General features: G+C 35.6%; 2 protein-coding genes across 3 annotated transcripts; one reads left to right on the plus strand and one right to left on the minus strand.

Annotated features, from left to right (window-relative positions):
• Positions 1-1,281: 1,281 nt before the first annotated feature.
• On the minus strand, positions 1,282-21,748 carry LOC100776979 (uncharacterized). Of its 2 annotated transcripts, none has more exons than XM_006573312.4 (27): positions 21,365-21,748; positions 20,426-20,585; positions 19,443-19,535; positions 19,253-19,358; positions 18,982-19,150; positions 18,291-18,465; positions 16,874-17,002; positions 11,219-11,758; positions 10,416-11,033; positions 9,100-9,168; positions 6,793-6,909; positions 6,467-6,718; positions 6,159-6,206; positions 5,940-6,077; positions 5,637-5,801; positions 5,474-5,536; positions 5,277-5,384; positions 5,106-5,189; positions 4,981-5,028; positions 4,687-4,761; positions 3,964-4,059; positions 3,798-3,878; positions 3,642-3,713; positions 3,275-3,319; positions 3,115-3,198; positions 2,025-2,128; positions 1,282-1,849 (listed from the first exon to the last, which is right to left on the minus strand). In XM_006573312.4, exons 1-27 carry the CDS (start codon positions 21,586-21,588, stop codon positions 1,630-1,632), a joined length of 4,083 nt encoding a protein of 1,360 aa, XP_006573375.1. In that variant the 5' UTR covers positions 21,589-21,748; the 3' UTR covers positions 1,282-1,629. The 2 variants fall into 2 exon arrangements, with proteins under 2 accessions (XP_006573375.1, XP_006573374.1); XM_006573311.4 differs by having other exon boundaries at positions 11,216-11,758.
• On the plus strand, positions 14,569-15,468 carry LOC121175215 (uncharacterized). The gene has a single exon (XM_041017703.1). It carries the CDS (start codon positions 14,987-14,989, stop codon positions 15,368-15,370), a length of 384 nt encoding a protein of 127 aa, XP_040873637.1. The 5' UTR covers positions 14,569-14,986; the 3' UTR covers positions 15,371-15,468.
• Positions 21,749-24,388: the final 2,640 nt, after the last annotated feature.

Genomic DNA, 24,388 nt, shown 5'->3' on the forward strand with positions numbered 1-24,388 from the left:
TGCTCTTGTACCGGGCAATTGGAATCTCATTTGACAGCTCAAAGTGCCTCCTCGTTTGAAGCTTTTGTTGTGGCGAGCTTGTAGGGGACATTGTTCCTACACATGTCCGGCTTAGAGAAAACCGTGTTGACTGTTCCTCGGTATGTATTCTTTGCAATTCTGGTCTGGAAAATTTGTGGCATCTTTTATTTGGGTACGAGAAAAGTCAGTTGTGGTGACAAAAATTGGGTTTATGGAGTGTTGTTTTCCTGTTTTGAACAGCTGCCAGTCAACAAAAGAAGCTATCTTTGAGCTTATTGCCTCTCTTCAGCAGCCTAAGAAAGCGTTATTCGCTGCAGGGGTATGGAGCCTTTGGAGGTCCAGAAATGATCAATTATAGGACAGCAATTCTATGTATGCTAAGCAGACAGCTACCCGGGCGATTCAGTTTCTGCATGATTGGAAAAAAGCTAATGATATGGAGGATCGCAGGTGTGGTTTTACTCCATCAAACCATAACACTCGCTGGGCAGCCCCTCCCACTAATTTTTTCAAGTGTAATGATGATGCTTCTCTCTCTAGAGGCTATTTTGACTGCTTGGGGAAGCAGCCGAAAAGATGATTCGGGGGCTTTTGCTATAGCTCGAACTGGGTGGGAGACTCCCTGCATGAACATCATTGAGGGAGAAGCGATGGGAGTGCTTAAAGCTCTCACTTGGTTGACTGAGCTTAGCCTTACTCATGTTATTGTGGAATCTGATTGCAAAGTAGTTTTAGATAAAATTAACAACTTTGATACTGATGTTACAGAAATAGGATGTCATTGCTGAGTGTAGAAGATTTTTGTGCAAAATCCAACTATAGGGTAAAATTTGTAAAGAGACAAGCTAACAATGTTGCACACCTGCTTGCAAGGGGAGCAACAAATTAAGCTAGGCTCAAAGATTATCATTATATCCCTTGTATTTACCAAACTATCATGAATTGTCAAAAAAACACAAAAATAAACAAATTTGGATGACAGTATACATTTTTCAAAATGATGCTTATAAAATTAACACATTTTTGGGCAAACTTTATTTCGTACCACTACATAATGGAAAAATTAATAATAAGCGTATTTTCGTATTTAAATATGAAATCATAGCAAATAAATTAAACAAAGAGATTGTAGTAACTTTCGCAGTTTCAAAAGCAAACATAATGGTACATAAAATATGGGCAAAATTACTCCTCTGAACTGATCCTTGTCTTAACCAGAGATACAAGATGAGTCAAAACTAACGCAAGAAAGATATCCACTGGGGGGAATAAACATGTATATATACACATTTTAATAGGAACACAGTAAGTTCTAGCAGAAAAACAAAATTTGGGGCCAAAATAGGAACATATTTCATTCCAATATACATTATTCCACCTATACATTTACACGCCAGGCTGTTGCCTAATGCAAAGTTACAAAGAAGGGGTCAAGAGCACATGGCCCAACTATTTAGCTATCTGAATATGTTAAATTCAGCAATATTGGCTCTTCATTCCTTTGTCTGGAGAGAGCCCACCGCAGTTAGTCTAGGTTAGGTCTAGGCTAATTCAACCTGAGACTGACAGTTGATTAGTAAATCACACCACTCCATGGTTGCTTACAGTTTAGCTCGCTGTAGATGATTCTTTAGATTTTTCTGTCGCTGTGTCCTTGTCTGAATTGCTTGTCTCACCAGTCTGTGTCTGACTAGTTTGTGTCTGACTAGTTTGTGTCTGAGTAGTCTGTGTTTGACTAGTCTGTGTCTGACTAGTTTGTGTCTGAGTAGTTTGTGCTTGACTTAAAACCTGAGAATCGGAAGCAAGTCCCAGAACAACCAGCATAGCCCTAAACACATTCAAAAACAGAGAATCAATATTGTTGGCAAACATAATAAGCACGGTAGCTACCCCCACCCAAAAAAAATAATAATAATAAAACAAATTCACCCTCAAAGAAATAGAGTAGAAGGGGAAGAAAAAGGTAAATTCACAGCATTGTTGTGCCTAGTGAAATCTTGAACCTTGGAAGTTTAGATTGTATATCTGGCTGGCTTGCATGCGCAATCAATGGTGCCTTCAAGGCTGCAATTCTATTTAATGTATTTTCCAATTGTGCTGGAGGCAGCTGCTTGCAAGAATACACCACCAGAAAACGCATTAGAAATTTAGAACAGACATTTTAAAATCTAAAAAGCTCTCAGAGATACCATCCAAAAACCAGAAATGCTAAAAAGAATAGGGTATATTGGTACCCCAAGAAAAATAATAGAAGGGTATATAATTAATAAGCATTTTTTTCTTTATTCCTTTTGGGTTCACTTAATGTGATAATTAAATGCGAGCAATTATTTAAAAAACAAATTAAAAGCAACTGCCTTTTTCATTTTATTAACTCTTCTCAAACCCATTTGGTATACAGAAGTGAGGCGTCTAGCAGAGAATCAAGCTACCGCAGTCATATTTCAATATTGTATCATTAATCTAGCATGCATAGAGCTCCCTCAATAGTCACAAGGAAATGTAAGAAAATCTTACGATTTAATAGAACAAAGTAAAATTTGAACGTAACAGCAACATAGTATGATGTCACTCCATTATGTTGTGTCCATGTTGGTGCTTATGGCTTGGAACAGAATACTGATTACAATGGAAGCAGCATTATATTCTTAAATAATATACTTATGAAAGCTATTAGGATTGGGCTAGTGGTGAGCAGCCCAGGGAATTTGAATGAGGTTATTATAAGTTCAACTCTCATTACCACTGTTATACCCAAAAAAGGTAAACACCATATTTATGTTGTTTTACAGTTAACCCTAGAAATCAACAGGAAAGTTTCTCTGTTGCTACTGTTCCACATATTTCATGTCAGCCACTTGATGAATCTTCCTATATGATACTAATAACTGATATTTTTGTCCTTGCCTAAGTTATCCATTCATCATATAAAATAGATATGGTATGTAAGGGTGCAATGATGAACTGAGACAGTGAAAACTAATTTGGAATGTTACATAATGCAGAATATAGATTACAACTGTGCCATAAGTTAAAAAATAATAATAATAATAATAATAAGTTCCTGATAAAAGGAGTGAAGAGAGATAATACCTGAAGCAAAATGCCAAATGACTGTGGTTTTGTCAACTGCACACACTTCAAGAATCCCACCCATAACTTTGGGTATTTCCATATCTGCATCAGTTCATTTGATGTAAGTACACTGAACAATTGAATAAATTACAAAAACAGATAACAATAATATATTCACCTGCTTCATCACAAGGCGAGAAAGAATCCCCATTATAAAGTCCACCTATAGCAATTTATATAAGTCAATAATTCGTACAAATATATCAGATTCAAACCAAACAACCGAAACAGATATAAGGAATGATGGTAAAATCTTGTCAGTCAAAAATAAGGAATTAAATCGAAGGTAGCATATTAACAGGGAAATAGGTAAAATATAAATGGCTAAGCTTTGATGAATATATATGTGGGGCTTCAAAACTAGAGCTATATTTGTAAGTTGTAAACAATCAACTACCAGTTGGATTCCTAAATCCTGGCTCACAATAACAACCAAACGTGTTGCTTAGCATTATTACATTTCCAAGGATAAGTAAGCTTCTTACCAGTGTCGGAAAAGCACCAATTGCTTGTAATACTGTACGCATGAACAGTAAAGGAGGAGGAATCTGCTCAACCTGCAGGGAACATCATTTGTCTTGTGAGATCAAATAAGTTGAACATGCATTCCAAATATATAAAACAATTTCCACAAAACACACCAACTGATTCAATACTCTAGCAAGAACTTCTTGAGTAAAAGTTTGCCACTGCTCAAAGCAAGCATTGCATGCGTCTGTGACCTGCATATAAATAACCTCAGTTGTGCAAAATGTGTCTTTGTTTAATAAACCCGATGCATAAAACCAATCACCATCAGATACCTACCTTTTTCAAGGGAATTCCATCCTTTTCAGGATCAATTCCATGAATTGCAATTAAAACTTCAGCCGGAGTAAGCACTGGACCAGATTGTGATGATCCCTGTAAAAGAACTCGGCAATTAATTCAATTACAAAAATGTACTCAACAGTTCAGAACTAATTATTTATTAAAATACGGTGGAGAGTACATCCCACAAACTTTGCTGATTATGGAAGTTAAGACTTCAGTACAAGTGCTAAATTTCAAGAGTGTAGGGCCAATCCTAACAAATGAGGTATTGTTCATTGGATTTTTATGACAATTCAATACAAATAACAGTACTTTCTAGAACTATAACCATTATTGTGCCCCAAACACTACTTTGGTAGGGACCAAAATAGCGGTTATCCTGCTACCACTATCCTGCTATAGCATTTTAGGGGGGCAGCCACTCTGTGCCACTATCCACTACTGTGGTTGTTGGACCTATCAGACCGTTATCAAACCACCCGCAAATGTTTAGTCCTGCAAACTTCACATTCAAGATATCTGGCCCTTGGTGTGAGGGAGTGTGTTGGAGATCCCATATCGGCTAGTGATATGGCCAAAATACTGTATATAACTGGGGGGACAACCTTCACCTTACAAGCAGATTTTTTAAGGTTCTAGGTCCACTTAAGCTTTAAGGGACACATGTCTCCTTAAGTCAACAACTCTGACTAATGACTGTAAAGGAATAAATAATACCTGTAATATGCGCCCAAGTGCTGCTTGGAACTTCTCCAAAGGAAGATTCACAATGTGAGGAAAAATGGGCATTACCTGTCAAAAGAATTGTTAAAATATGTCCACCAAATGAAAAGCAATACCATTCAAGAAAATTAGAAAGCAAAAGACAAAGATATGCCTAAAGATAAAAAGGTCTTGCATAAAATCCATCAATGAATTCAATTTTTTTCTTGATATAAATAAATTATAATTTTAATTGAAAAAAAAAACGCAACAAAATTGACATCCAATTGAAAGAAAAATAGGGAGAACCTCATCATGCGATAGGAATGGTAATATCGGAATAAGAACCTCTGCATCCTGTATAGAATCAACCAGTTATTAACCATAATCCTAAGTTTCAATGTGAAACTGATAAGGCTAACACTTTAAAATACCTTGAGTTTTGAATCATGCAACCTTTTCACGGTACATATTAAATCCTTAGAAGGGACCGTACCATCTGTAAGTGTTTGCAATACCTGACATGGTCAACATAAAATTCACAATATTCAATGTATTCAAAATTCCAATACTCATTAAAAATTATATAAGGCAAGAAAATAAACCTGCATTAGAAGATTCTCGCTTCCATTTGGGGGATCTGAAATAATTTCAAGTAGATCTGAAGATGAGCCCATAGTACGTACTAGTATTGGAATTTGGCAACGTACTGCCTGCAGCATACAATTAATGATATAACCCAGTGACAGAACAACAAATAGTTGACAATATTCACTAGATCCCATATTCCAAAAACTGAAACCTGCTTCACTGCCTTTGATGTGCTTCTATAGATGACAAATATTTGGCGAAAGAGAGAATGTTTCTGTCATCATAAAGCATCAATATGTAGTATTTTTAATCAAATAACAGAACATGTGTTACAGAACATAAAAGCATGCATACTGGGGGAAATAAAGCAATACCTTTGTACACAAAGCAAAATACAATGACATGCACCTCTGAGCCTCAGAAACTGAATCTGGAGAAACACTCTCAGATGTGCATGATTGACGATTATCTGAGGGGACATCTTTAGTACTGCCACTCAATGATGATTGTTCGTTTGGAACCTTTTCAACATCAGGTCCCTGAAAATGAAAAGGGTGAAAAAGGAAAAAAAAAAACTATCATATCAAGTTCAACAACAAAACATGACACAAACTTACCATCCAGAGGACTCTAATTTAAAAAAAAAAAAAAAAGTAAATCCACGGATATGTGAATACCTTTTGTGAATCAGCAAAGGAACCTTCAACATCAGTAGCTTCAGTTGCATCGCCACTCATCACGGAGAAAAGCATTTCCTTTGAAAAATCTTCTATTTGCTTAGAAATGGATGACAGAGGATAAAGCTTATTTGCCACCTGCAATAAGAGCTCAAGTTGTCAGACATTCTGTTATGCAGTCAAATAAATGTTTCAACAGAAATTTAATGCTTAATGTACCAGACGTATCGCCTTCATACGCACTTCTTCCAGGTGATGCACTGCACTCTTTAATTGGAAAAGGAAAAAAAGTCAAAATTAAGGAAAAGATCAGATGTAAGCCAAAAAAATTACAATTACAAGAGGTCGCAAGGTTTGAAAATTCAGTTTCTACAATTCACGGAGAAAAGCAAGGGACAGTATCATTAAGCCATCCACTTAATGTTCAATTTATACATATGAAGAAAGAAAACCAATGAGGAATTATGACCAGCAACCACAACTAAACAAACATCAAAGTTTGTATGATAAAAGTAGGAGAAAAAAACCTGTAGAGCAATTTGTAAGCAAGTATCTCGAATGGGAGGCCTTAGAAGAATCAAACTCCATACAGTACTTAGACCTTGAGTAACTCTATCCGCATTCAGTGAGTGCAACTCCTTTTCACCTTTATCCCCATTTCCAGGAGAACACATATTTTCTAAAATTTTCAGAACTGATTTTGGTAAATAAGGAGATTCACCAAGCAATTTACTTAATGATTTATCTGAAGGTGGAAAGGAATCTCTAAGTGCTTCTGCCTGCAATTGAAGTAAACCAAAAGCTCAACTCATGCCTTGCTAATGGACAAAATCAAGAATAAAGAGGCACAGACCACTGTAAGTAGGAATTTTTCATATACAGAAGCTGCAGTTGTGGAAGAAAAGAAGTCAGGCTCCTCTTCAGCCTCACCAAATAATCTGTAGAGGACACGCAATGTCAACTCATGTCCCTGAGACGTTAGGTAACCATTGTCAGCATTTATAAATAAATGCACCTTGCACATAATAGCCACTAGCTTATCGGATTTATTTAAACCAAACAGCAATGTCCATCAAATCTGTAACATATTATATGTCCAACTACAAGACAGATAAACTCGATTTATACTCATACCTGATTTAGCTCTATAAACAACAGTGCCCATTACACTTACAGAACAATACATATTAACTCTAAATCTAATACAACTGAACATGTATTTGACAAGTTGAAACCATGTTGATAATGTATCTCTAATGACTATAAAAGACCAGCTCCCCAACTTCAGATTTGCAAAATACTATTGACCCAAGGAAAAACCTACGTGTTCAAAACCAGTTTTTAATTGATTTTAGAGAAATGTAAATCCTCTTTCTAATGACTATAAGTACTATCGTCGGATTCAGAAACAGGAAGTAAAGGAAGCGTTGAAAAGAATGAGTAATGGTAAGGCGGTGGGGCCAGACAACATACCTATTGAAGTGTGGAAAACTCTTGGAGATAGAGGTCTTGAGTGGCTCACCGAACTCTTTAACGAAATTATGAGGTCAAAACGCATGCCGGAGGAATGGAGGAGAAGCACGTTAGTGCCAATCTATAAGAACAAGGGGGATATACAAAATTGTGCAAATTATAGGGGAATCAAGCTCATGAGTCATACCATGAAATTATGGGAAAGAGTGATCGAACGGAGATTAAGAAAGGAGACTCAAGTTACTGAGAATCAATTTGGTTTCATACCGGGAAGGTCGACCGTGGAAGCGATTTATTTATTACGGCGGGTGACGGAGCAATATCGCATGGCCCAACAAGACTTGCACTTGATTTTTATTGACTTGGAGAAAGCATATGATAGAGTGCCTAGAGAGATTTTGTGGAAAGCTCTAGAGAAGAAAGGGGTTAGGGTTGCATATATTCGAGCTATCCAAGATATGTATGATAGGGTATCGACTAGTGTTAGGACACAGGGTGGAGAGTCAGACGATTTTTCCATCACAATTGGTTTACATCAAGGGTCAACCCTTAGCCCCTACCTTTTTACCTTAATTCTGGATGTCCTCACGGAACAAATCCAAGAGATAGCGCCGAGATGCATGCTTTTTGCAGATGACATAGTCCTCCTTGGAGAGTCGAGGGAGGAGTTGAATGAGAGGTTGGAAACTTGGAGACGAGCTCTAGAAACACATGACTTTCGCCTAAGCAGAAGCAAATCGGAGTATATGAAATGTAAGTTCAACAAAAGAAGGAGGGTTTCTAACTCAGAGGTGAAAATAGGAGACCATATTATCCCTCAAGTCACACGGTTTAAATATCTTGGGTCTGTAATACAGGATGATGGGGAAATTGAAGGGGATGTGAATCGTCGCATTCAAGCAGGATGGATGAAATGGAGAAAAGCATCGGGGGTGTTATGTGATGCAAAGGTACCGATCAAGCTAAAGGGAAAGTTTTATCGGACTGCGGTAAGACCGGCGATTTTGTACGGAACAGAATGTTGGGCGGTCAAGAGCCAACATGAGAATAAAGTAGGTGTAGCGGAGATGAGGATGTTGCGGTGGATGTGTGGTAAGACTCGACAGGATAAAATTAGAAACGAAGCTATTAGAGAGAGGGTTGGAGTAGCGCCTATTGTAAAGAAGATGGTGGAAAATAGACTTAGGTGGTTTGGGCATGTAGAGAGAAGACCGGTAGACTCTGTAGTGAGGAGAGTAGACCAGATGGAGAGAAGACAAACAATTCGAGGCAGAGGAAGACCCAAAAAGACTATAAGAGAGGTTATCAAAAAGGATCTCGAAATTAATGGTTTGAATCGAAGTATGGTACTTGATAGAACATTATGGCGGAAGTTGATCCATGTAGCCGACCCCACCTAGTGGGATAAGGCGTTGTTGTTGTTGTTGTTGTTGTTGTTGTAAATCCTCTTTCTCAGAAAGGAAAAACAAAAATTTATAGGCAAATTAGGATGGTCTATCTTTTTAACATTAAATTGATAAAAATGAACATAAACAAATATGAAAAAAGAAGATAACATCCATTACTCTTTATTTCTTTTAATTATGGGGCAAGGACCTGGAAATAGTGTCCTTCATTGTTTTACTCACGTCAAAGCTAATAGTTAAAGAAATTGACACAAACAGTAACACTTGAGACAAGAGCTCACCTCATGACCAGTGTAATCAATCAAAATATGCTTCTGTAATAGTTTCCATGGGTCTAAATCCAAGGGAAACTGCAGGAACAATAAAAAAGAGTGCACAGTATCAATTATAAAGTGTCCGTAAGCAAATACACACAGGTGCACGCACACACATGCACATACTATTAAATGAAGCTAGCATTGATTTTGGGATCTTAGGGATGTCTATATTACACCATTGGAAAGTGAAGAAATCCATGGAGGTGAGAGAGAAAGAGAAAAAACTGAAAAGTTAAGAAACTGTTATTGTATTATGAATGAGTTAGTTACAACTGAATACACAGTGGCGTATTTATAGAGGATTCTAACTACAGAAGTAGTTAGTCTAAATAACTAACTGTTATGCAGAGTCAGCAATGACTCAGCTGCTAACTAACTAACCGTCTGTGTCTATTAGAAAGCATTTAAGAATAGAGAGAGAAAAAATAGTATTTGATTGTAAGCAAGAAGAAAAAATCAAATATGAACAAATAACAGTAACTATGCATTAGACTAGTGATGAATGAATATCTAGATCATATTTAATATGCTTGAAATTAAGAACTGTAAAGCAGTTAATATGAAAACATTTAATATTTAAATCAAAGAATCATGGTAGACTATAACAGTAAAAGCTTAAGGCAATCATAAATCATGATCAATCCTATTTGTATTATAAAAACAGAAATTAGAGAAGGGGGTCTCCAGATCACATGTTCTCCATTTCTCATGGCTCTAAGCTATTATAGTAAAAATATATATATATATATATATATATATATATATATATATATATATATATATATATATATATATATATATATATATGAAGACTATTGTAACCAAGAAGCCTAAATTACAATGATCTCCAGAGAAGTTTGCTCAAAATCCACCCACCACCCTATCTAGCTTAAGAAGGCTATAAAAAGGGGGTATATGTGTTTGAAAAAAATTAAAGAGATATGCATCTGATGCAAATGTAAAGTGGGACAGGTTAGTGAAATTTCTGAAACTAAAAGGCAGGTCAACGTCATATCAAAAAATTTCCGAGGTCATTGTAGTTTCCCCTAAATGTACCTGCAACAGAGGGGAGCTTCAGAAATTAAAACCATCGTAAATTTTATCAACAGGAAACAACAGTTACAGAATACCAAAGAGAATAAATTGAGTTGGATCTTCCACGCTTCTAATGACTGAAAAAAGGTTTAAAATATACAGGTTCCTATACAGATCACTTAAATATTTGTTATTATACAACTGAAATATAAAACTGGGAAGTTTCAAGAAGCTGGAATTTTCACCTCAACTCCTAAATAAGCAAGTATCGAAAAACGAACGTTGGAGCCTCCAGCTACAGCTATTTGCTTATATGCATCAATAATACGCATAAAACATGACTGTTGCAAACGATCCTTTTGTTCATCTTCAAGGTCAACAACAGGAGCAATCATCTTTGGCAAGACTAATCGGGGAGGCACAACTGAAGTAGCTGTTGAGGACACCAAGCTATTGGCATCTCTAACAGCCGCTTTTGGGCTCAGCTCCTCAGATCTATCTGTTGATATTGATGGAGCTAAGTTCAGAGGTGACCTCTGATCCAAACTTGTATCTTGCTCTTGACTGCCATCTTCTTGGCATATTTCAGTGGAAACCAATAAGGAAGGAGCAAAAGTTTGTGACACAGCATCACTACGACCAAAAGAATCCAGGCCAGGGATTCCACTCTCTGAGTTTCCAACATCATGGATGTCAGGATCAGGAGGCACAGTTGTGCAGCCATTCTCTACTCCAGGTATACTGGCATCAGAAGATGGAAAATCAGGAGGCGATGGTATATTTTCAGACTCAATATTCATGCCAGAATGCACAGGACCAATATTTGTAGCAGTTTCAGCAATTTCTTCCTCCACTTGTGACTTCTGCAATATTTGTGTACATCAAAGTGTTGCTCAAAAGATGATTCTCAGAAATATGATGTATAAAAATAGACCAATTAAACCATTACAAATGAAAGGGACTGGCAGTAAATTGAAAAATAAAAAGGTAAGGCCTAAACTAAAAAACCAAAAATACCATATAAATAAATTAATAATTATACCACTACCTCTTTGGACACTGATTGATGTGCATCAAGAAGGGAAGCTATTGGCGGGAAAGTACTAGAAAGTGACATAACAGCAGCAACAAATGATGCTGGATATTTAGCCTTGTCATCAGAACCAATCATACTAATGTCTTGCAGCTGTTCATCATTTCCTTCAGCATTAGGGTAATACGTAGGTAGGTTTTGCATATTTGCCATCACCACCTCAGCTAACAAGTCAGCAGAAATACTTGAGATGAGAATTTCCAAATGTCCAACAGCTTTTTCACCTTGAGCAATCAAAGCACCAAATGTGGCAACAAGTTGCCGTACAGGCCCATTATCCACAACTCCTTTTGAAGGAGCCTCATCCTGAGAGTAGGCAGTGGTACATACATCTAACTCCTTCTTAGGTTCTTCCAAAGCAACAATTGTTGTCCTGACACGTTTTCCAGGAGTTTCTTCATCTTCAGATAAATCACCTCCAATTTGTGATCCTGATCGTTTTCTTGCCAAAGTATTCTGCACTGAATCGCCAGAATTTGTTGCAGGTTCCTCTTCCTGAGAAATAAAAAAATAAAGAACACAGTAAGCAAAAAATGAAGAGCAATACCTCTTCCTGCAGCTGGACAGTTTCATTATATATGAAGATTACACTCAATGCTTTTCTTTTCATTCCATTTTATTGGAGATACCAGGAGACTATAATAAAGTTGGATATAAATAACTAATGTCATCTTAATTTTCTAAAGCAACAAAAAACAAAAAATAATGGAACAAAACCCATTCTCAAAAAACAACCAGTGTTGTTAAATGGCGGCCATGGCGGCGCCATGGCGGATTTAGGTGGCGGATTTGCGAAAAAACGCCACCGAATAGCGGTGGCGTGGCGGGTTTGGGATGGCGGCGCCATGGCGGCCGCCATAGCCATGGCGGTCGTGGCGGTTATGGCGGGGTGGCGGAAAAATGGCGGGATTTGCTTAGTTTTTGTCCGCGGTAGGAGTTGGGCCGACCCGACCCAACCCTACCCGGTTATATTTCCATTAAATGTTGTCCCACGCCGCACCCAACCCTTCCCTCACCTCTGCGTCCTTCCCTCACCTCTGCGTCCTTCCCTCACCCCGCCGCACCCAGCCGCCGCCGCGACAGGCGACACCCGCACAGTCCGCGCACCCAACCGCCGCCGCCCGCGACACCCTTACACGAAGACGAAGGCCATCTTCGCGCGAGCCCCGGCAACGCAGCCTCCCGCGACCGCGACGCCTCTTCTTTCTGTCTCGTGAAGAAGACGAAGAAGACGAAGACGCAGACGCGGGTCAGCCAACCTTGATCTTTTTTTTTTTTTTTTGATTTGGGCTTTTTGCTATTTGACACACCCCATTTTTCTGTTTACAACTTTTTTTTTTCCTTTTGCTATTTGACACCCTTTTTACTGTTAACAGTCCCTTTTTTTTTTTTTTTTTCGTATTTGACACCGTAATTTTTTTTTCCTGTTCAGTCCCTTTTTAGTGATTTTAAATGGCTGAACCATCATCCGATGCTGCTACTGCAAGTGCAACGAGGAAAAATAAGGCAGACCCAGGCTGGAAATATTGCCATTCACTAGTGGAAGGAGATACAAACACCATTGTTTGTAATTTTTGTGGAAAAATCACTAAGGGAGGAATAACCCGAGCCAAACAACACCTGATTGGGAAGTCGGGCAACGTTGCAGCTTGCAAGAAAACTCCCCCAAATGTAGTTGAAGAGTTGAAGGAATATATGGCTACAAAAAAAAGCGGGACCACTTACAGTACTTCTGGCAGTGGTAATATGGCAAATATAAGAGATTTTGAATTTGGTGAACCGATTGGATGTGATGGAAGTGAAGAAGATGAGTTTGCGGATTCTTGTAATGCTGCTGCAAGTGCAAAGACAAAGTGTGGGACTAAAAAAGGACCAATGGACAAATTCTGTAAGAATCCAGAAAATGCAATCAATCGGAGAAAAATGGAGATGCTGAGGCAAATGAACATAAGAGAGTCAATGGATAAGAATGAAGTATTGAAGGTGCATCAACATATTGCTCGCTTTTGGTACCAAGCAGGTTTGTCATTCAACCTCATTAAATTGAAAAGCTTTGAGAACATGGTTGCAGCCATTGGTCAATATGGGCCACATTTGCCCATTCCTAGCTATCATGACATCAGAGTTCCACTCTTGAAGAAGGAAGTTGAATATACTGAAAATTTGATGAAAGGCCATAGGGAGCAATGGGTCAAGTATGGTTGTACTATTATGTCCGATGCATGGACTGATCGGAAACAAAGATGCATCATTAATTTTTTGATTAACTCTCAAGCTGGTACCATGTTTTTGAAGTCTGTTGATGGCTCTGATTTTGTGAAGACAGGTGAAAAGCTTTTTGAGTTGCTTGATGCCATTGTGGAGGAAGTTGGAGAAGAGAATGTTGTTCAAGTTGTAACCGATAATGGGAGCAACTATGTTTTAGTGGGTAAGTTGTTGGAGGAGAAAAGGAAACATATTTATTGGACTCCTTGTGCAGCTCATTGTATTGATTTGATGCTTGAAGATATTGGGAAGCTTCCCTTGATAAGGAAGACCATTAGAAGGGCAATTAATCTAGTTGGGTTTATCTATGCCCATTCTAGTACCTTAAGTTTGTTGAGAAATTTTACAAACAAGAGGGAATTGGTGAGACATGCTATTACTAGATTTGCCACTTCTTATCTAACCTTGGAAAGGCTTCACAAAGAGAAAGCCAATATTAGAAAGATGTTTACTTCTGATGAATGGACCTTGAACAAGCTATCTAAGGAGCCTAAGGGAAAAGAAGCTGCAAAGGTAGTGCTCATGCCTTCTTTTTGGAATAGTGTGGTTTACACTCTTAAAGTCATGGCTCCACTTGTGAAAGTGCTTCGTCTTGTGGATGGTGAAAGGAAACCAGCCATGGGCTATATTTATGAAGCAATGGACAAGGCAAAAGAAACAATTATGAAGTCTTTCAACAACAATGAAAGCAAGTACAAAGATGTGTTTGAAATCATTGATAAAAGATGGAATTGTCAGCTTCATAGGCCATTGCATGCAGCTGCCCACTTTTTAAATCCAGAGTTCTTTTATGACAACACTGACTTGGAGTTTGATTTTGAGGTCACCAATGGTTTGTTTGAGTGCATTAAGAAGTTGATTCCACAATTTGATGTGCAACAGAAAATTCTAACCGAGTTGCATCTTTACAAGATTGGTGCTGACCACTTTGGTTCCGACTTTGCAATGGCTCAAAGGAAAACCCATTCTCCTAGTAAGAAACTTTTATCATACTATTTTTTTTATGTATTAGTGTTAGAATTCAGAATTCTAAGTTATGCTCTTGGTTGGTAATTGGTATTGCAGCATATTGGTGGCGAATGTTTGGGTCACAAACTCCAAATTTGCAGAAGCTGGCTATTAAGATTTTGAGTTTGACTTGCAGTGCTTCAGGATGTGAAAGAAATTGGAGTGTGTTTGAGCAAGTAATTGTGACAAAACTCTAACTATACTTTTTAATTTTATTTAATTTTGATGATCAAGTTATATTTGGAGTATATTTGAGATTGAAATCAACATTTATTTGTTATGTTGTAGATTCATTCCAAAAAAAGAAATAGGCTTGAGCACAAGAGGTTGCATGATTTGGTGTTTGTCAAATACAACCAACAATTGAAGCAAAGATATAATGCAAGAGATGAAATTGATCCAATTTCTCTTAATGATATTGATGTATGCAATGAATGGCTCGTGGGAGAGATGGATCAAGATGATGATAATGATGCTGGAAATGATTTGGTATTTGAAGATGATGATGCTCTAAATTGGGCAACTGTGTATCAGGCTTCGGGGGTTGGAGAGTGTAGGATGTATACTAGGCGGAAAAAGCAAAAAACAAGTGTTGCTGCTGCCCAAACTTCTAAAAAACAGGCAATGGTTGTTGGATCTTCATCAAGGAAGCAAAAAGCAGTCCAAGAAAATGATGAGGATCTAGATGTTGAGGAGAATATTGATGTTGAATCTGAAGAAGAAGAAATCATGGTCAATTTTGAGGCGTCTGATGGGGAAGAGGGAGAGGGAGATGCTCCATTACCATATGATAACAACGAAGATGATTATGTTGGGATTGGAGAAGATGATTAGAGCCTCAACCTTCACTTTGCACTTTGCATTATGTTTTTATCATTTTCTTATTTTGAACTCTTTAATGAGTTTATTTGGTGTTGGTACTTGATTATTGTATGAACTTATGAAACTTTTTTAGTTTATTTGAATGCAATCCTTTGTTTTTTTCAATTTCAATGAGTTTATATATATGTTTTTTTTTTTTTTTTGTGTCCGCTATGACATCCGCCATTTTCCGCTACGCCATCCGCCATATTTTTATGGCGGATTTTTGACTTTCCGCCATGAACCGCCATCCGCCATTAACAACATTGAAAACAACAGAAATTTTGAAACTGAGTACCATCTATCTCTTCTGTAAATAACAATAATAATAATAATAATAATAATAATAGAACTATCAATTCAATTGTCTATATATACAGGCATCAGTGTTGTTAAGTGGCGGTGCCATGGCCGCTATAGCAGAATGGTGTGGTGGATTTTTTGCCAACCCCCCATAGGCAATTTGTGAAGGAAGGCCCACTATGGCAGCGCCATTGGCCGCAATTGTGTGTCTATATGGCGGAATTTTGGCCTTCCACCATATTCCGCCATTGATAGCATTGATAGGCATACAGCTTGGGGTGGAATTGAGCCAAGCCAAGTCAAGCTTTACTAGGCTTGAGCTTGGTTTGAGTTGAATACGCAAGACTTGAGCTTGGCTCATTATCTATCATAGGCTTTGTTTAAAGGCTCGGCTCGACTTACATAAAAGTCTGGCTTGACCTACGAGCCTATCTAAAAGCCTGCTTTTGACCAATTAATTGTTTTAAAACCTAATGAAATACTAACTAAAAAAAGAAACTTATAAAATTTCGTATAAGTAATGTAAAAATCCAAAAATAATTGATAAACAAAATCATATTGAATTCAAGTTGTTAAAACACAAAGTATATCAAAAGAAAATGAAAAAAAAGAGCATAATATTAAAAAATATATGGATTAGAGATGATTTATACTAATATAGCCAAATAAAAATATTTAAATTGTCTGAAAATGTCTTTACAAAATATTCTTTTCTTTGGAAGTATTAATCTGGTTGCATTATCCTTTTAACTTAGTCTTTTTCTTTTTGAAAATTTTCCACATGCAAGTGAACTCTCTAAGCACTTTATGTCGCTTCATCCTGTCATTCATAATGCTATAAAAATGATATAGATAATAGTTACTATTATTATTATTATTATTATTATTACTTAAACAAGTCGGCTTGTCAAGCTTAACAAGTTTCTTTATAGTTTGATTTTGGTCTTTTTATCTAAAAAAGCTTTTTAAAAAGCTTGAGCTTAGCTTTTATAGTAAACAAACCGAGCTGTAGATAGGCCGAGCCAAAGGCCCTTGACAAGCGGCTCATTTCCATCCCTACATACAGCTAATATTTCATCCAGCTTAAAGAGTGCAAATATGTATGTAAGAACCAAAACAAATGAAAATAATTAAATTAAATAAATAACCATCCCAGGAAGAGAGGGTGGTTACCTTGATAACAGGTTGAACATCTTTCTCTCTCTCTATGGTTCCATTGCTAGCAGAGATTAGGTGGAACACCTGATCTGCCTTTCCTTCTGACTGCAATTCCTTCAAGGCCCCTGCCAAACGATCTCTCCACTACCAAAACAAAAATGAATTAGTTTTCTATAACACCATATCAGACAAAACCTCTTGTGAGTATGCACTTGATTAATCATAAATTCATTTAAGGAAAATGTCATCAGTGTTGTCAATAGCAGATCACGGAATATTGGAAAAGGCTGAAAATTCGCTATATCATATAGTGGATAGAGTCACGGGCAAATAGCAGAAGCCACATAGTGGTTGAAATATAATATAATATAATATAATATATATAACAATTATATATGTGTATTAAAAATTGGAAACGTGATGGAGACGGAGAACAGAGGAAGAACACACCAAGTTGATGGAGAACAGAGAAGTTTTGATTGTTAAGTGATTGCCAATCTTCTTGATAGGCAATGAATTGGAAACATGAAGAATGAAAAGAGTGTAGCATCCGAAACTAGAAGGCTATCTGTTTGGCTTTATGGTTTAAAATTGCAGCTGAATTAACTATTCAGAAAACAAAATAAAAAATAATAAACAGAGGATGGGTTTTTAAAACTCACAAAAAGCCATCCAGGTTTTGAAGGCAACCCGTAAGGGAAAATAAAAGGCTATTTGTTGGGCTTTTTAATTGAAAATTGCAGTCCAATTGAATTGACTATTCAGACTAAACAAAGTAAAAAATAATAATAAAAGGAGTTTTGAAGTCTCACATGGCACAACTAAACCATATGCACATGAGTTTTTAAGAAACCCATGTAAATTTTGAACACAACCCCCACAAGGCCTGTACCTGAACCCACACATGACCTGGTTTCTTTTTTCTTTTCGAATGCTGAACCCTAAACACCACCTTCTGTCCCCAACCCACTCACCAGATTCGATGTCTACAACACATCGGTAAATTTTACCGCTGTGCTGCGCCTGACTAGCAACACCCATGATGTGACACAAAGCTGCAATGCATAAGGCAGCCATGATTGCCTTTATCTTATCATGGACTCCGCAACATAATGATGTCGGGATCATGTTTCCACTGAAACCCATGGTGCAATAGCGAGACAGCGCTGCTATGCCCACAATTTAAACAACGCTAAATGTCATAATATTCAAAGCTATGTTGACATTTTCAACTCTCTCATGAAAATAGTAAAAATAAGCAATTGATTCTCTAAAATAAGCTAGACCAAACCAGTCGACGTAACATTTGTGGATACACCAAACATGTATCACTCGTGTTTGTTGTTCTCAGCTAAACCAAACACACAACAACTATATCGATCATAAAGTAAACAATCAAGATGTCAAGCACACTTTAGTCTAATAGAATTACCGGAGCAGCACTTGGATGTGTACATTTCGAGCAAGTAAGAAAGGCATTCTTCAAAGCAAAATGTGTAGCTGATACAGAGACCCCATTAACAACAGAGCTGGAAGGTTCCAAACTCAGCAAAACTGGCAAGATGCGGCCATAGAATGCAGGCCTGTCAATTGCAATGGCTGAAAGACTGGAAATATTCCAATAAGGAAGTCAATGGTAAGAAAGTAACAGTCAGAATAATGGACTTTTACAAATGGCATTAACAGTTAGTAGTAATTGCAGGTAATAAAAAATAATTGATTAACAGTCTTAGAACAATCTTCAGATTTTCAAAACGAGCATCAATTTTCTTCCAAATAAAACCCAGTCAAATAAGTTGATTATCTTGGATTGAAAGATGTCTTCATTCTCTTTCTTTGTACATGTGTGCACATATGTGCACATATGTGCAGAGCAAAAAAAAATAAAAAAATGTGTGCACATATGTGCAGGTGTCATCGGGAAGAGTCATCTAATCATCACGGAAGTCTCATTGGGAAGTTCGAACAAAATAAAATCCTGTATGTGTGAGATTATGCAAGCAAATACTGGCCATCTGATCATCATTATGCATGTGTCATCAAGAATAAAATATGAAGTCATAATTTTTAAAGCAGTCACATTGGACAGAAAATCATAGGGTGTAAAATAAAAGATCAAATACCTTTTAATCAGCACAATGATTACTGAGTTACCAAGAGACTTCACAGTTGGAAATCTGAGTAGATCAAGCAAGAGACCCAAACGATGGCTGGCTTCAATTGACAAATCTCCAATGTTAAGTACAGGATGACCCCGCCCGAGCCATGATATATTAAATTCCACAGGCCTTCCTATAAAAAGAATGAGAAGCCATAAAAGCAACTGATTTAAGGATTATGATAACAACAGATTGGCACAATCATCTTTTTACCCAACCAACCTCAATGTAATACCTTGATGAGAAGTGGGCTCTGAGGAACCATTGGGATCATGCGTGTAAAGACAAATAACTGCCTCAACAAACTTCAGAGCCAGCAGCTTTGCACCACCACTTCCATGCTTTCAAACATGTTACCAAGTACAACCATCAAACAATAAACCAAAGCAGGTAACTTTATACTTTCAATAAGAGCAATTACTTACTTGAAAAGCTATTGAGTATACTTTGTCTTTGAATTTAAGCATCCATGCCCAAGCGGATTCAAGTGCGCCGTCTAAATCACTAGAATATAGACCCTAAAAATAAAACCAAAATGGGAATGTTGATATCATAAAATGTATACCAAGTATAAATAAAAAGATGAGACATGAGGTAATAAGATGAGAGATAACTGCTATAAGATATTTAAAGTTATAAAAAGTTAGCAAACCTACCAAATATTTGCCTGCATTTTCTTATTCATCTCCTGAGTTTTTTTAGATATGAAATTATGAATAGAATACTTGCTTTATTACTTTCTATAAGATGTTCTAGACTTCTAGTTATAATGCTGTACCAAGAAGGGCCAAAAAACACAGGTTGATAGAAGTTAAAGGCTTTCCAAAAGTTTGAAGCTTAGAACCAGATTTGGACAGTTGGCAGTCCCTGTCAACATATCAGAAACCCAAGAAAAAATTATGTTGGTATTAACACGACACCTTCCCTCACTTTTCCTGTTTCTTGATTCATAAATAAATCAAATTCACTAACCAATGTTTCCCCCACTTTACAAACAGGTTTTTTTAAATTACAGTTGCAGTTTCATCACAATCCTGAACATTGCGGGAAAATGCGGCCACAATTGTGGTTACAATGTGATTACGGAAAGCCCAAAAAACTTGGAAGTTCTGGTCAATATCGTGGTCGCAAACCATGTTTTAAAACCATGATTCCCTATAGAACATTAACTAAGTTACATCTATCCCAAAGAGCGGAAAGTCTAAATAAAACTAAGTTCTCAAATTGACATTCAGTTGCACAACTTTCAGAACAAACCCACATAACACTGACACACCAAAAAATCACAAGTCAAGTAACCACACTAAGACAGTCAAAACCAAGAATAACTTGTAACACCACAACTACACTCATCACCAATTTTGTCACATAACAGCAACGCACTCACCATTCAAAACAAAAAACTCACCTGAACCGCAATTTTCTCAAGTGTGGCACGAAACAAGTCAATTCCGCACAGTAGAGCTTGACGAACAACCGCCGGCGTGTCATCATCCAATAAATCAATCAGCACAGGCACAATGTCGGACAAGAACTCTGTGTTCTTCAATCCAATCTCCCCAAGCATCCTGAAACCAAAAAATAAAATTAAAATAAAAAGAGGTCCACCTCAAATTTCAATTCCGTGCACCAATTCAATATATTCAAAGTTTGGGAGTGAATTTGGTTTCATGGTGGAAATAACGAGAATTGATTTTACAAAAAATATAGATGTTTGGTCATTGCCAGATAAAATTGACTTTTCCTCAAACCCTCAGTTTGACTATAAGTAATAAAAAGTAGTTTTGACGTTGCTTTGAAAAATTTACACTAAATTTTATAGCAGGTTTGCTTTTAAGATATAAATTACTGCACTTGAAAATCAATTTCATTCAAAATCAATTGTAGAACCACTCATCGAAACACACACTGAGAATAACGAAGAGCCCAAAGGGGGAAAAGGTGTCCTCATTGACGAATTTGCAAACGGGGCCGAAGCGTTGGAGCGGAAGAGGAAGAGTAAAGGGAAGGATAGCTACCAGAATCAATCCTGGCACAAAAAACATGCTAAAAATTTGAAAAAATGGAAGCAACTATATGTTGCTTTGGCTTTCAAGGTGGAATTGGAATTGGAATTGATTATGGGAAAACTGAATCCAATCCAAACACACTAGACCTCGTATAAGTGATAAAAGGTAGCCTTTGCATCGCTTTGAAAAGTTCACACTGAAATTCTACAGCAAACTTGCTTTCAAGATAAAATTAAAAATTAAAAAAAAAATCCAAACATAAACCGCTTCGCGCGAAAATCAATTTTAACCAAAAATCAATTTTTCAAATGCTGATTAGGGGGAATAGGGGTACTTACTCGGTGAGGAATTTGCGAACGGGGCCGAAGCGATCGGAGTGGAAGAGGAAGAGCGATGGGAGGAACTCGGTGAGGAGGACGGGGTCTTCGGGGGGAAGTTCGTGGCGGAGTTGGCGCAGCGATTCGAGCTTGGAGGGGATGTCGATGGCCAGCTTGGCGGCGTTCACGAGACTCGTGAGCTTTTCACGGGAAGTCGCCGCCATGCACATTGTTTTTCCGACCATGACTGAGAGAGAAACACGCTAGTTTGGGAGAATTTGCATGGGAATGGAGAGCAAGAGAGGATCAGTGTTGTTGTGTTTTTTCTAGGGTTTGGTTTGGGGTGGAAGAAGAGGAAGAAGACGGATAGATTCGTTTGAAATTGGTGTTGCACAAAGCAAACGATGTTGCCCAAAGGTCATAAATTTTTTAAATATCTATTTTTTTAAGTGAAAATTAAATTATTTTAATAATTAACCAGGAGTGTCTCTTTAAATTTTTAAATAATAAAAAAATAAAAGCTAAATATAGTTAATATAAAATAAAATAATATAAAAATAATAATATAAAAGAATTAAAAATTTAATGTACTAAAAAAATTTAAAAATATAATTATCCACTGAAATGTGTTAAAAAAATGAGATAAATCTTATTATTAATAATTATAGATTATACCTATAATCAATTAGTGTTATGATTAACTAGGAAAGATGGTGTCTAACTATTTTTTCATGTTTTTTTTAAATAAAAAGAAAGATAATAGAAATTAATAGGTGATTTGCAAAGGTAATTAATTATACTTATGGATTATAGATTATATTCAGAATTAAGTTTTATATTGGATGCAAAAAAAAAAGCAACTTTTACGTAATAAATAATAGAATATGAAAACAATCGAAAAGGATCAAAATTGTTAAGTAAAAATAATTTACTGGAAATCATATTAACATCTAAATTAAATTAAGAAGATAAAAATATTTTTTTAACTCATTACTATAATAATAATTACTGTAATAATAATAATTTCTATTAACAAATTTTTAAGTAAATCATTCTTCATTTCTTTTTTACATTATCTAAAAAAAAGTAAATTATAGAAGCACCCTTTGTGATTTTTTAAAATTATATGCAAAAGAAAATTTATGACGAAATTTTTGACAAAATCAAGTAGAAAAATTTATATTCAAATCATTGAAAAGAAAAATTCACTTGAAATTTCCTTAAAAAAGCAATTTACATGAAAGTACATTAACATTTAAATAATTATTAGGGTGAAAATAATTTTTGTAACTCATTCCTATAATAATAATAATATTATTTTTTATAAATTTATATATGAATGAAACTAATGTCTATAATCAACTTTTAAGTAAATCATTGCTTATTTCCTTTTTACATAGTCTAAAAGAAGCAGTAAATGACATAAGCACCTTGTATGATTTTTTGAGATTATATGCAAATAAAATTCATGGAACAACATTTTTTTTTCCAAAATTAAGTACGAAAATTCACACTCAACTCATGGGAAAAACAATTTACCTGAAATCACATCAACATTTAAATAATTATTAGGGTGAAAATAATTTTTGTTACTCATTGCTATAATAATAGTAAGTTTTTTTATCAATTTTTCTATTAATAAAATTAATGTCTATAACAAATTTTCAAGTAAATTATTGTTCATTTTTTACATCATATAAAAGAAGAATTAAATTACGTACTTAAGCACCCTTTATGATTTTTAGTAATGATATGTAAATTAAAATTCATGGGAAATAACACTTTTTCCTCACAAAATCAAGTAAGAAAATTTACAATCAACTCACGGAAATAAACAAATTACTTAAGATCACATTAGCATCTAAATTGTTAGGGTAAAAATAATTTTTTAATTCATTTTTATAATAATAATAATTTATAAATTTTTATATAACGAAATTAATATCTATAATTAAATTTTAAGCTGATCATTGTTCATTTCTTTTTTACATGATCTAAAAAAATAATCAATGATTTTTAATAATTTATTTACAATAATAACTATAATATATATGTAAAGTCAACCCATATTAGTATATAATTGATTAAGAAGACATGAATTTTTCCTTATTTTACTTAAATGTTTATTTCTAACGAAATTTGATATTATTATGTGTTACTAAATTAAAATATCTTCTATTAAATTGATTATTTGTTGAATACTCCTAATAAAAATATATTATTAATATTTTAATAACATCATCATTAATATGCTCCGAATGAACTATAATATAATATTAAGTCTTTATTGTTCATAAGAAAAAAAATATCAAGAATTTAATTAACTACTAAAAACAAATTCATTAAAGAGTAAAAAAGAACAATTAGTTAAAATCTATATGTGATTCATAAAAACTGAAAGAAGTAGTATGTGAGTTCAGATTAGGCAATATGTTCATAAAAAATAATGAAAACATATTTGTAACCAAAGGAATAATACATTTTTAAACAATTAAACATTGAATAGTGAATAAAAAGTTGCATTTACAACTCCTGAATGCATATGAGCAATGCCATATATGAGAAAACCTTATTTTTCTATTGGGATATTTGCCTTTTGGACCCGAGGATAGTCACCACCACCATTTGTTGGAATGATATACTCTGCCTCCAAGAAATAAATAATTTATTTTTTGTTCACTCACTCTAATAAAGATTGAAAAATCTTTTTTTTCACCAAGTACTATTTGAATAACTTATCTACTTGAAAATCATGAATTATTTTGAAACCATTTGATCTAATTTTGTCGGTGAAATGAAGAATATAAACTTTATCTGGTACTTGGTGTTTGTTCCAATCAACCCAACTTATTTTGTATCTTAAGGAAATCATTCTCCTTGAACCTTGAAAACCCTCTATTTGTTTGCACTGAAAGTTGACATAACAACAAAAGAGACCTCTTTTATAATTTGTAGTCAACGTTTAGTTATGTATATCCCTTGTAACATTATAAAAGTCCTTTGAGAGATTCATATGGTCACATCTACAATTAGTGTAGACTTTCT

Source organism: Glycine max, chromosome 1, assembly GCF_000004515.6.
Source record: "Glycine max cultivar Williams 82 chromosome 1, Glycine_max_v4.0, whole genome shotgun sequence".
In the NCBI taxonomy this organism is placed as follows: Eukaryota; Viridiplantae; Streptophyta; class Magnoliopsida; order Fabales; family Fabaceae; genus Glycine; species Glycine max.

Bases quoted from the DNA above. Each gene is read 5' to 3' on its own strand.
- LOC121175215 (XM_041017703.1), top strand. From the start codon at position 14,987: ATGGATCAAGATGATGATAATGATGCTGGAAATGATTTGGTATTTGAA.
- LOC100776979 (XM_006573311.4), bottom strand. From the start codon at position 21,588: ATGGTCGGAAAAACAATGTGCATGGCGGCGACTTCCCGTGAAAAGCTC. The intron at 5,190-5,276 runs GTTTATTTTCTT...TGACCATGTCAG, and splicing joins GCGAGAATCTTCTAATGCAG to GTATTGCAAACACTTACAGA. The intron at 4,762-4,980 runs GTTCTCCCTATT...TTCTTTTGACAG, and splicing joins CATTCCTATCGCATGATGAG to GTAATGCCCATTTTTCCTCA.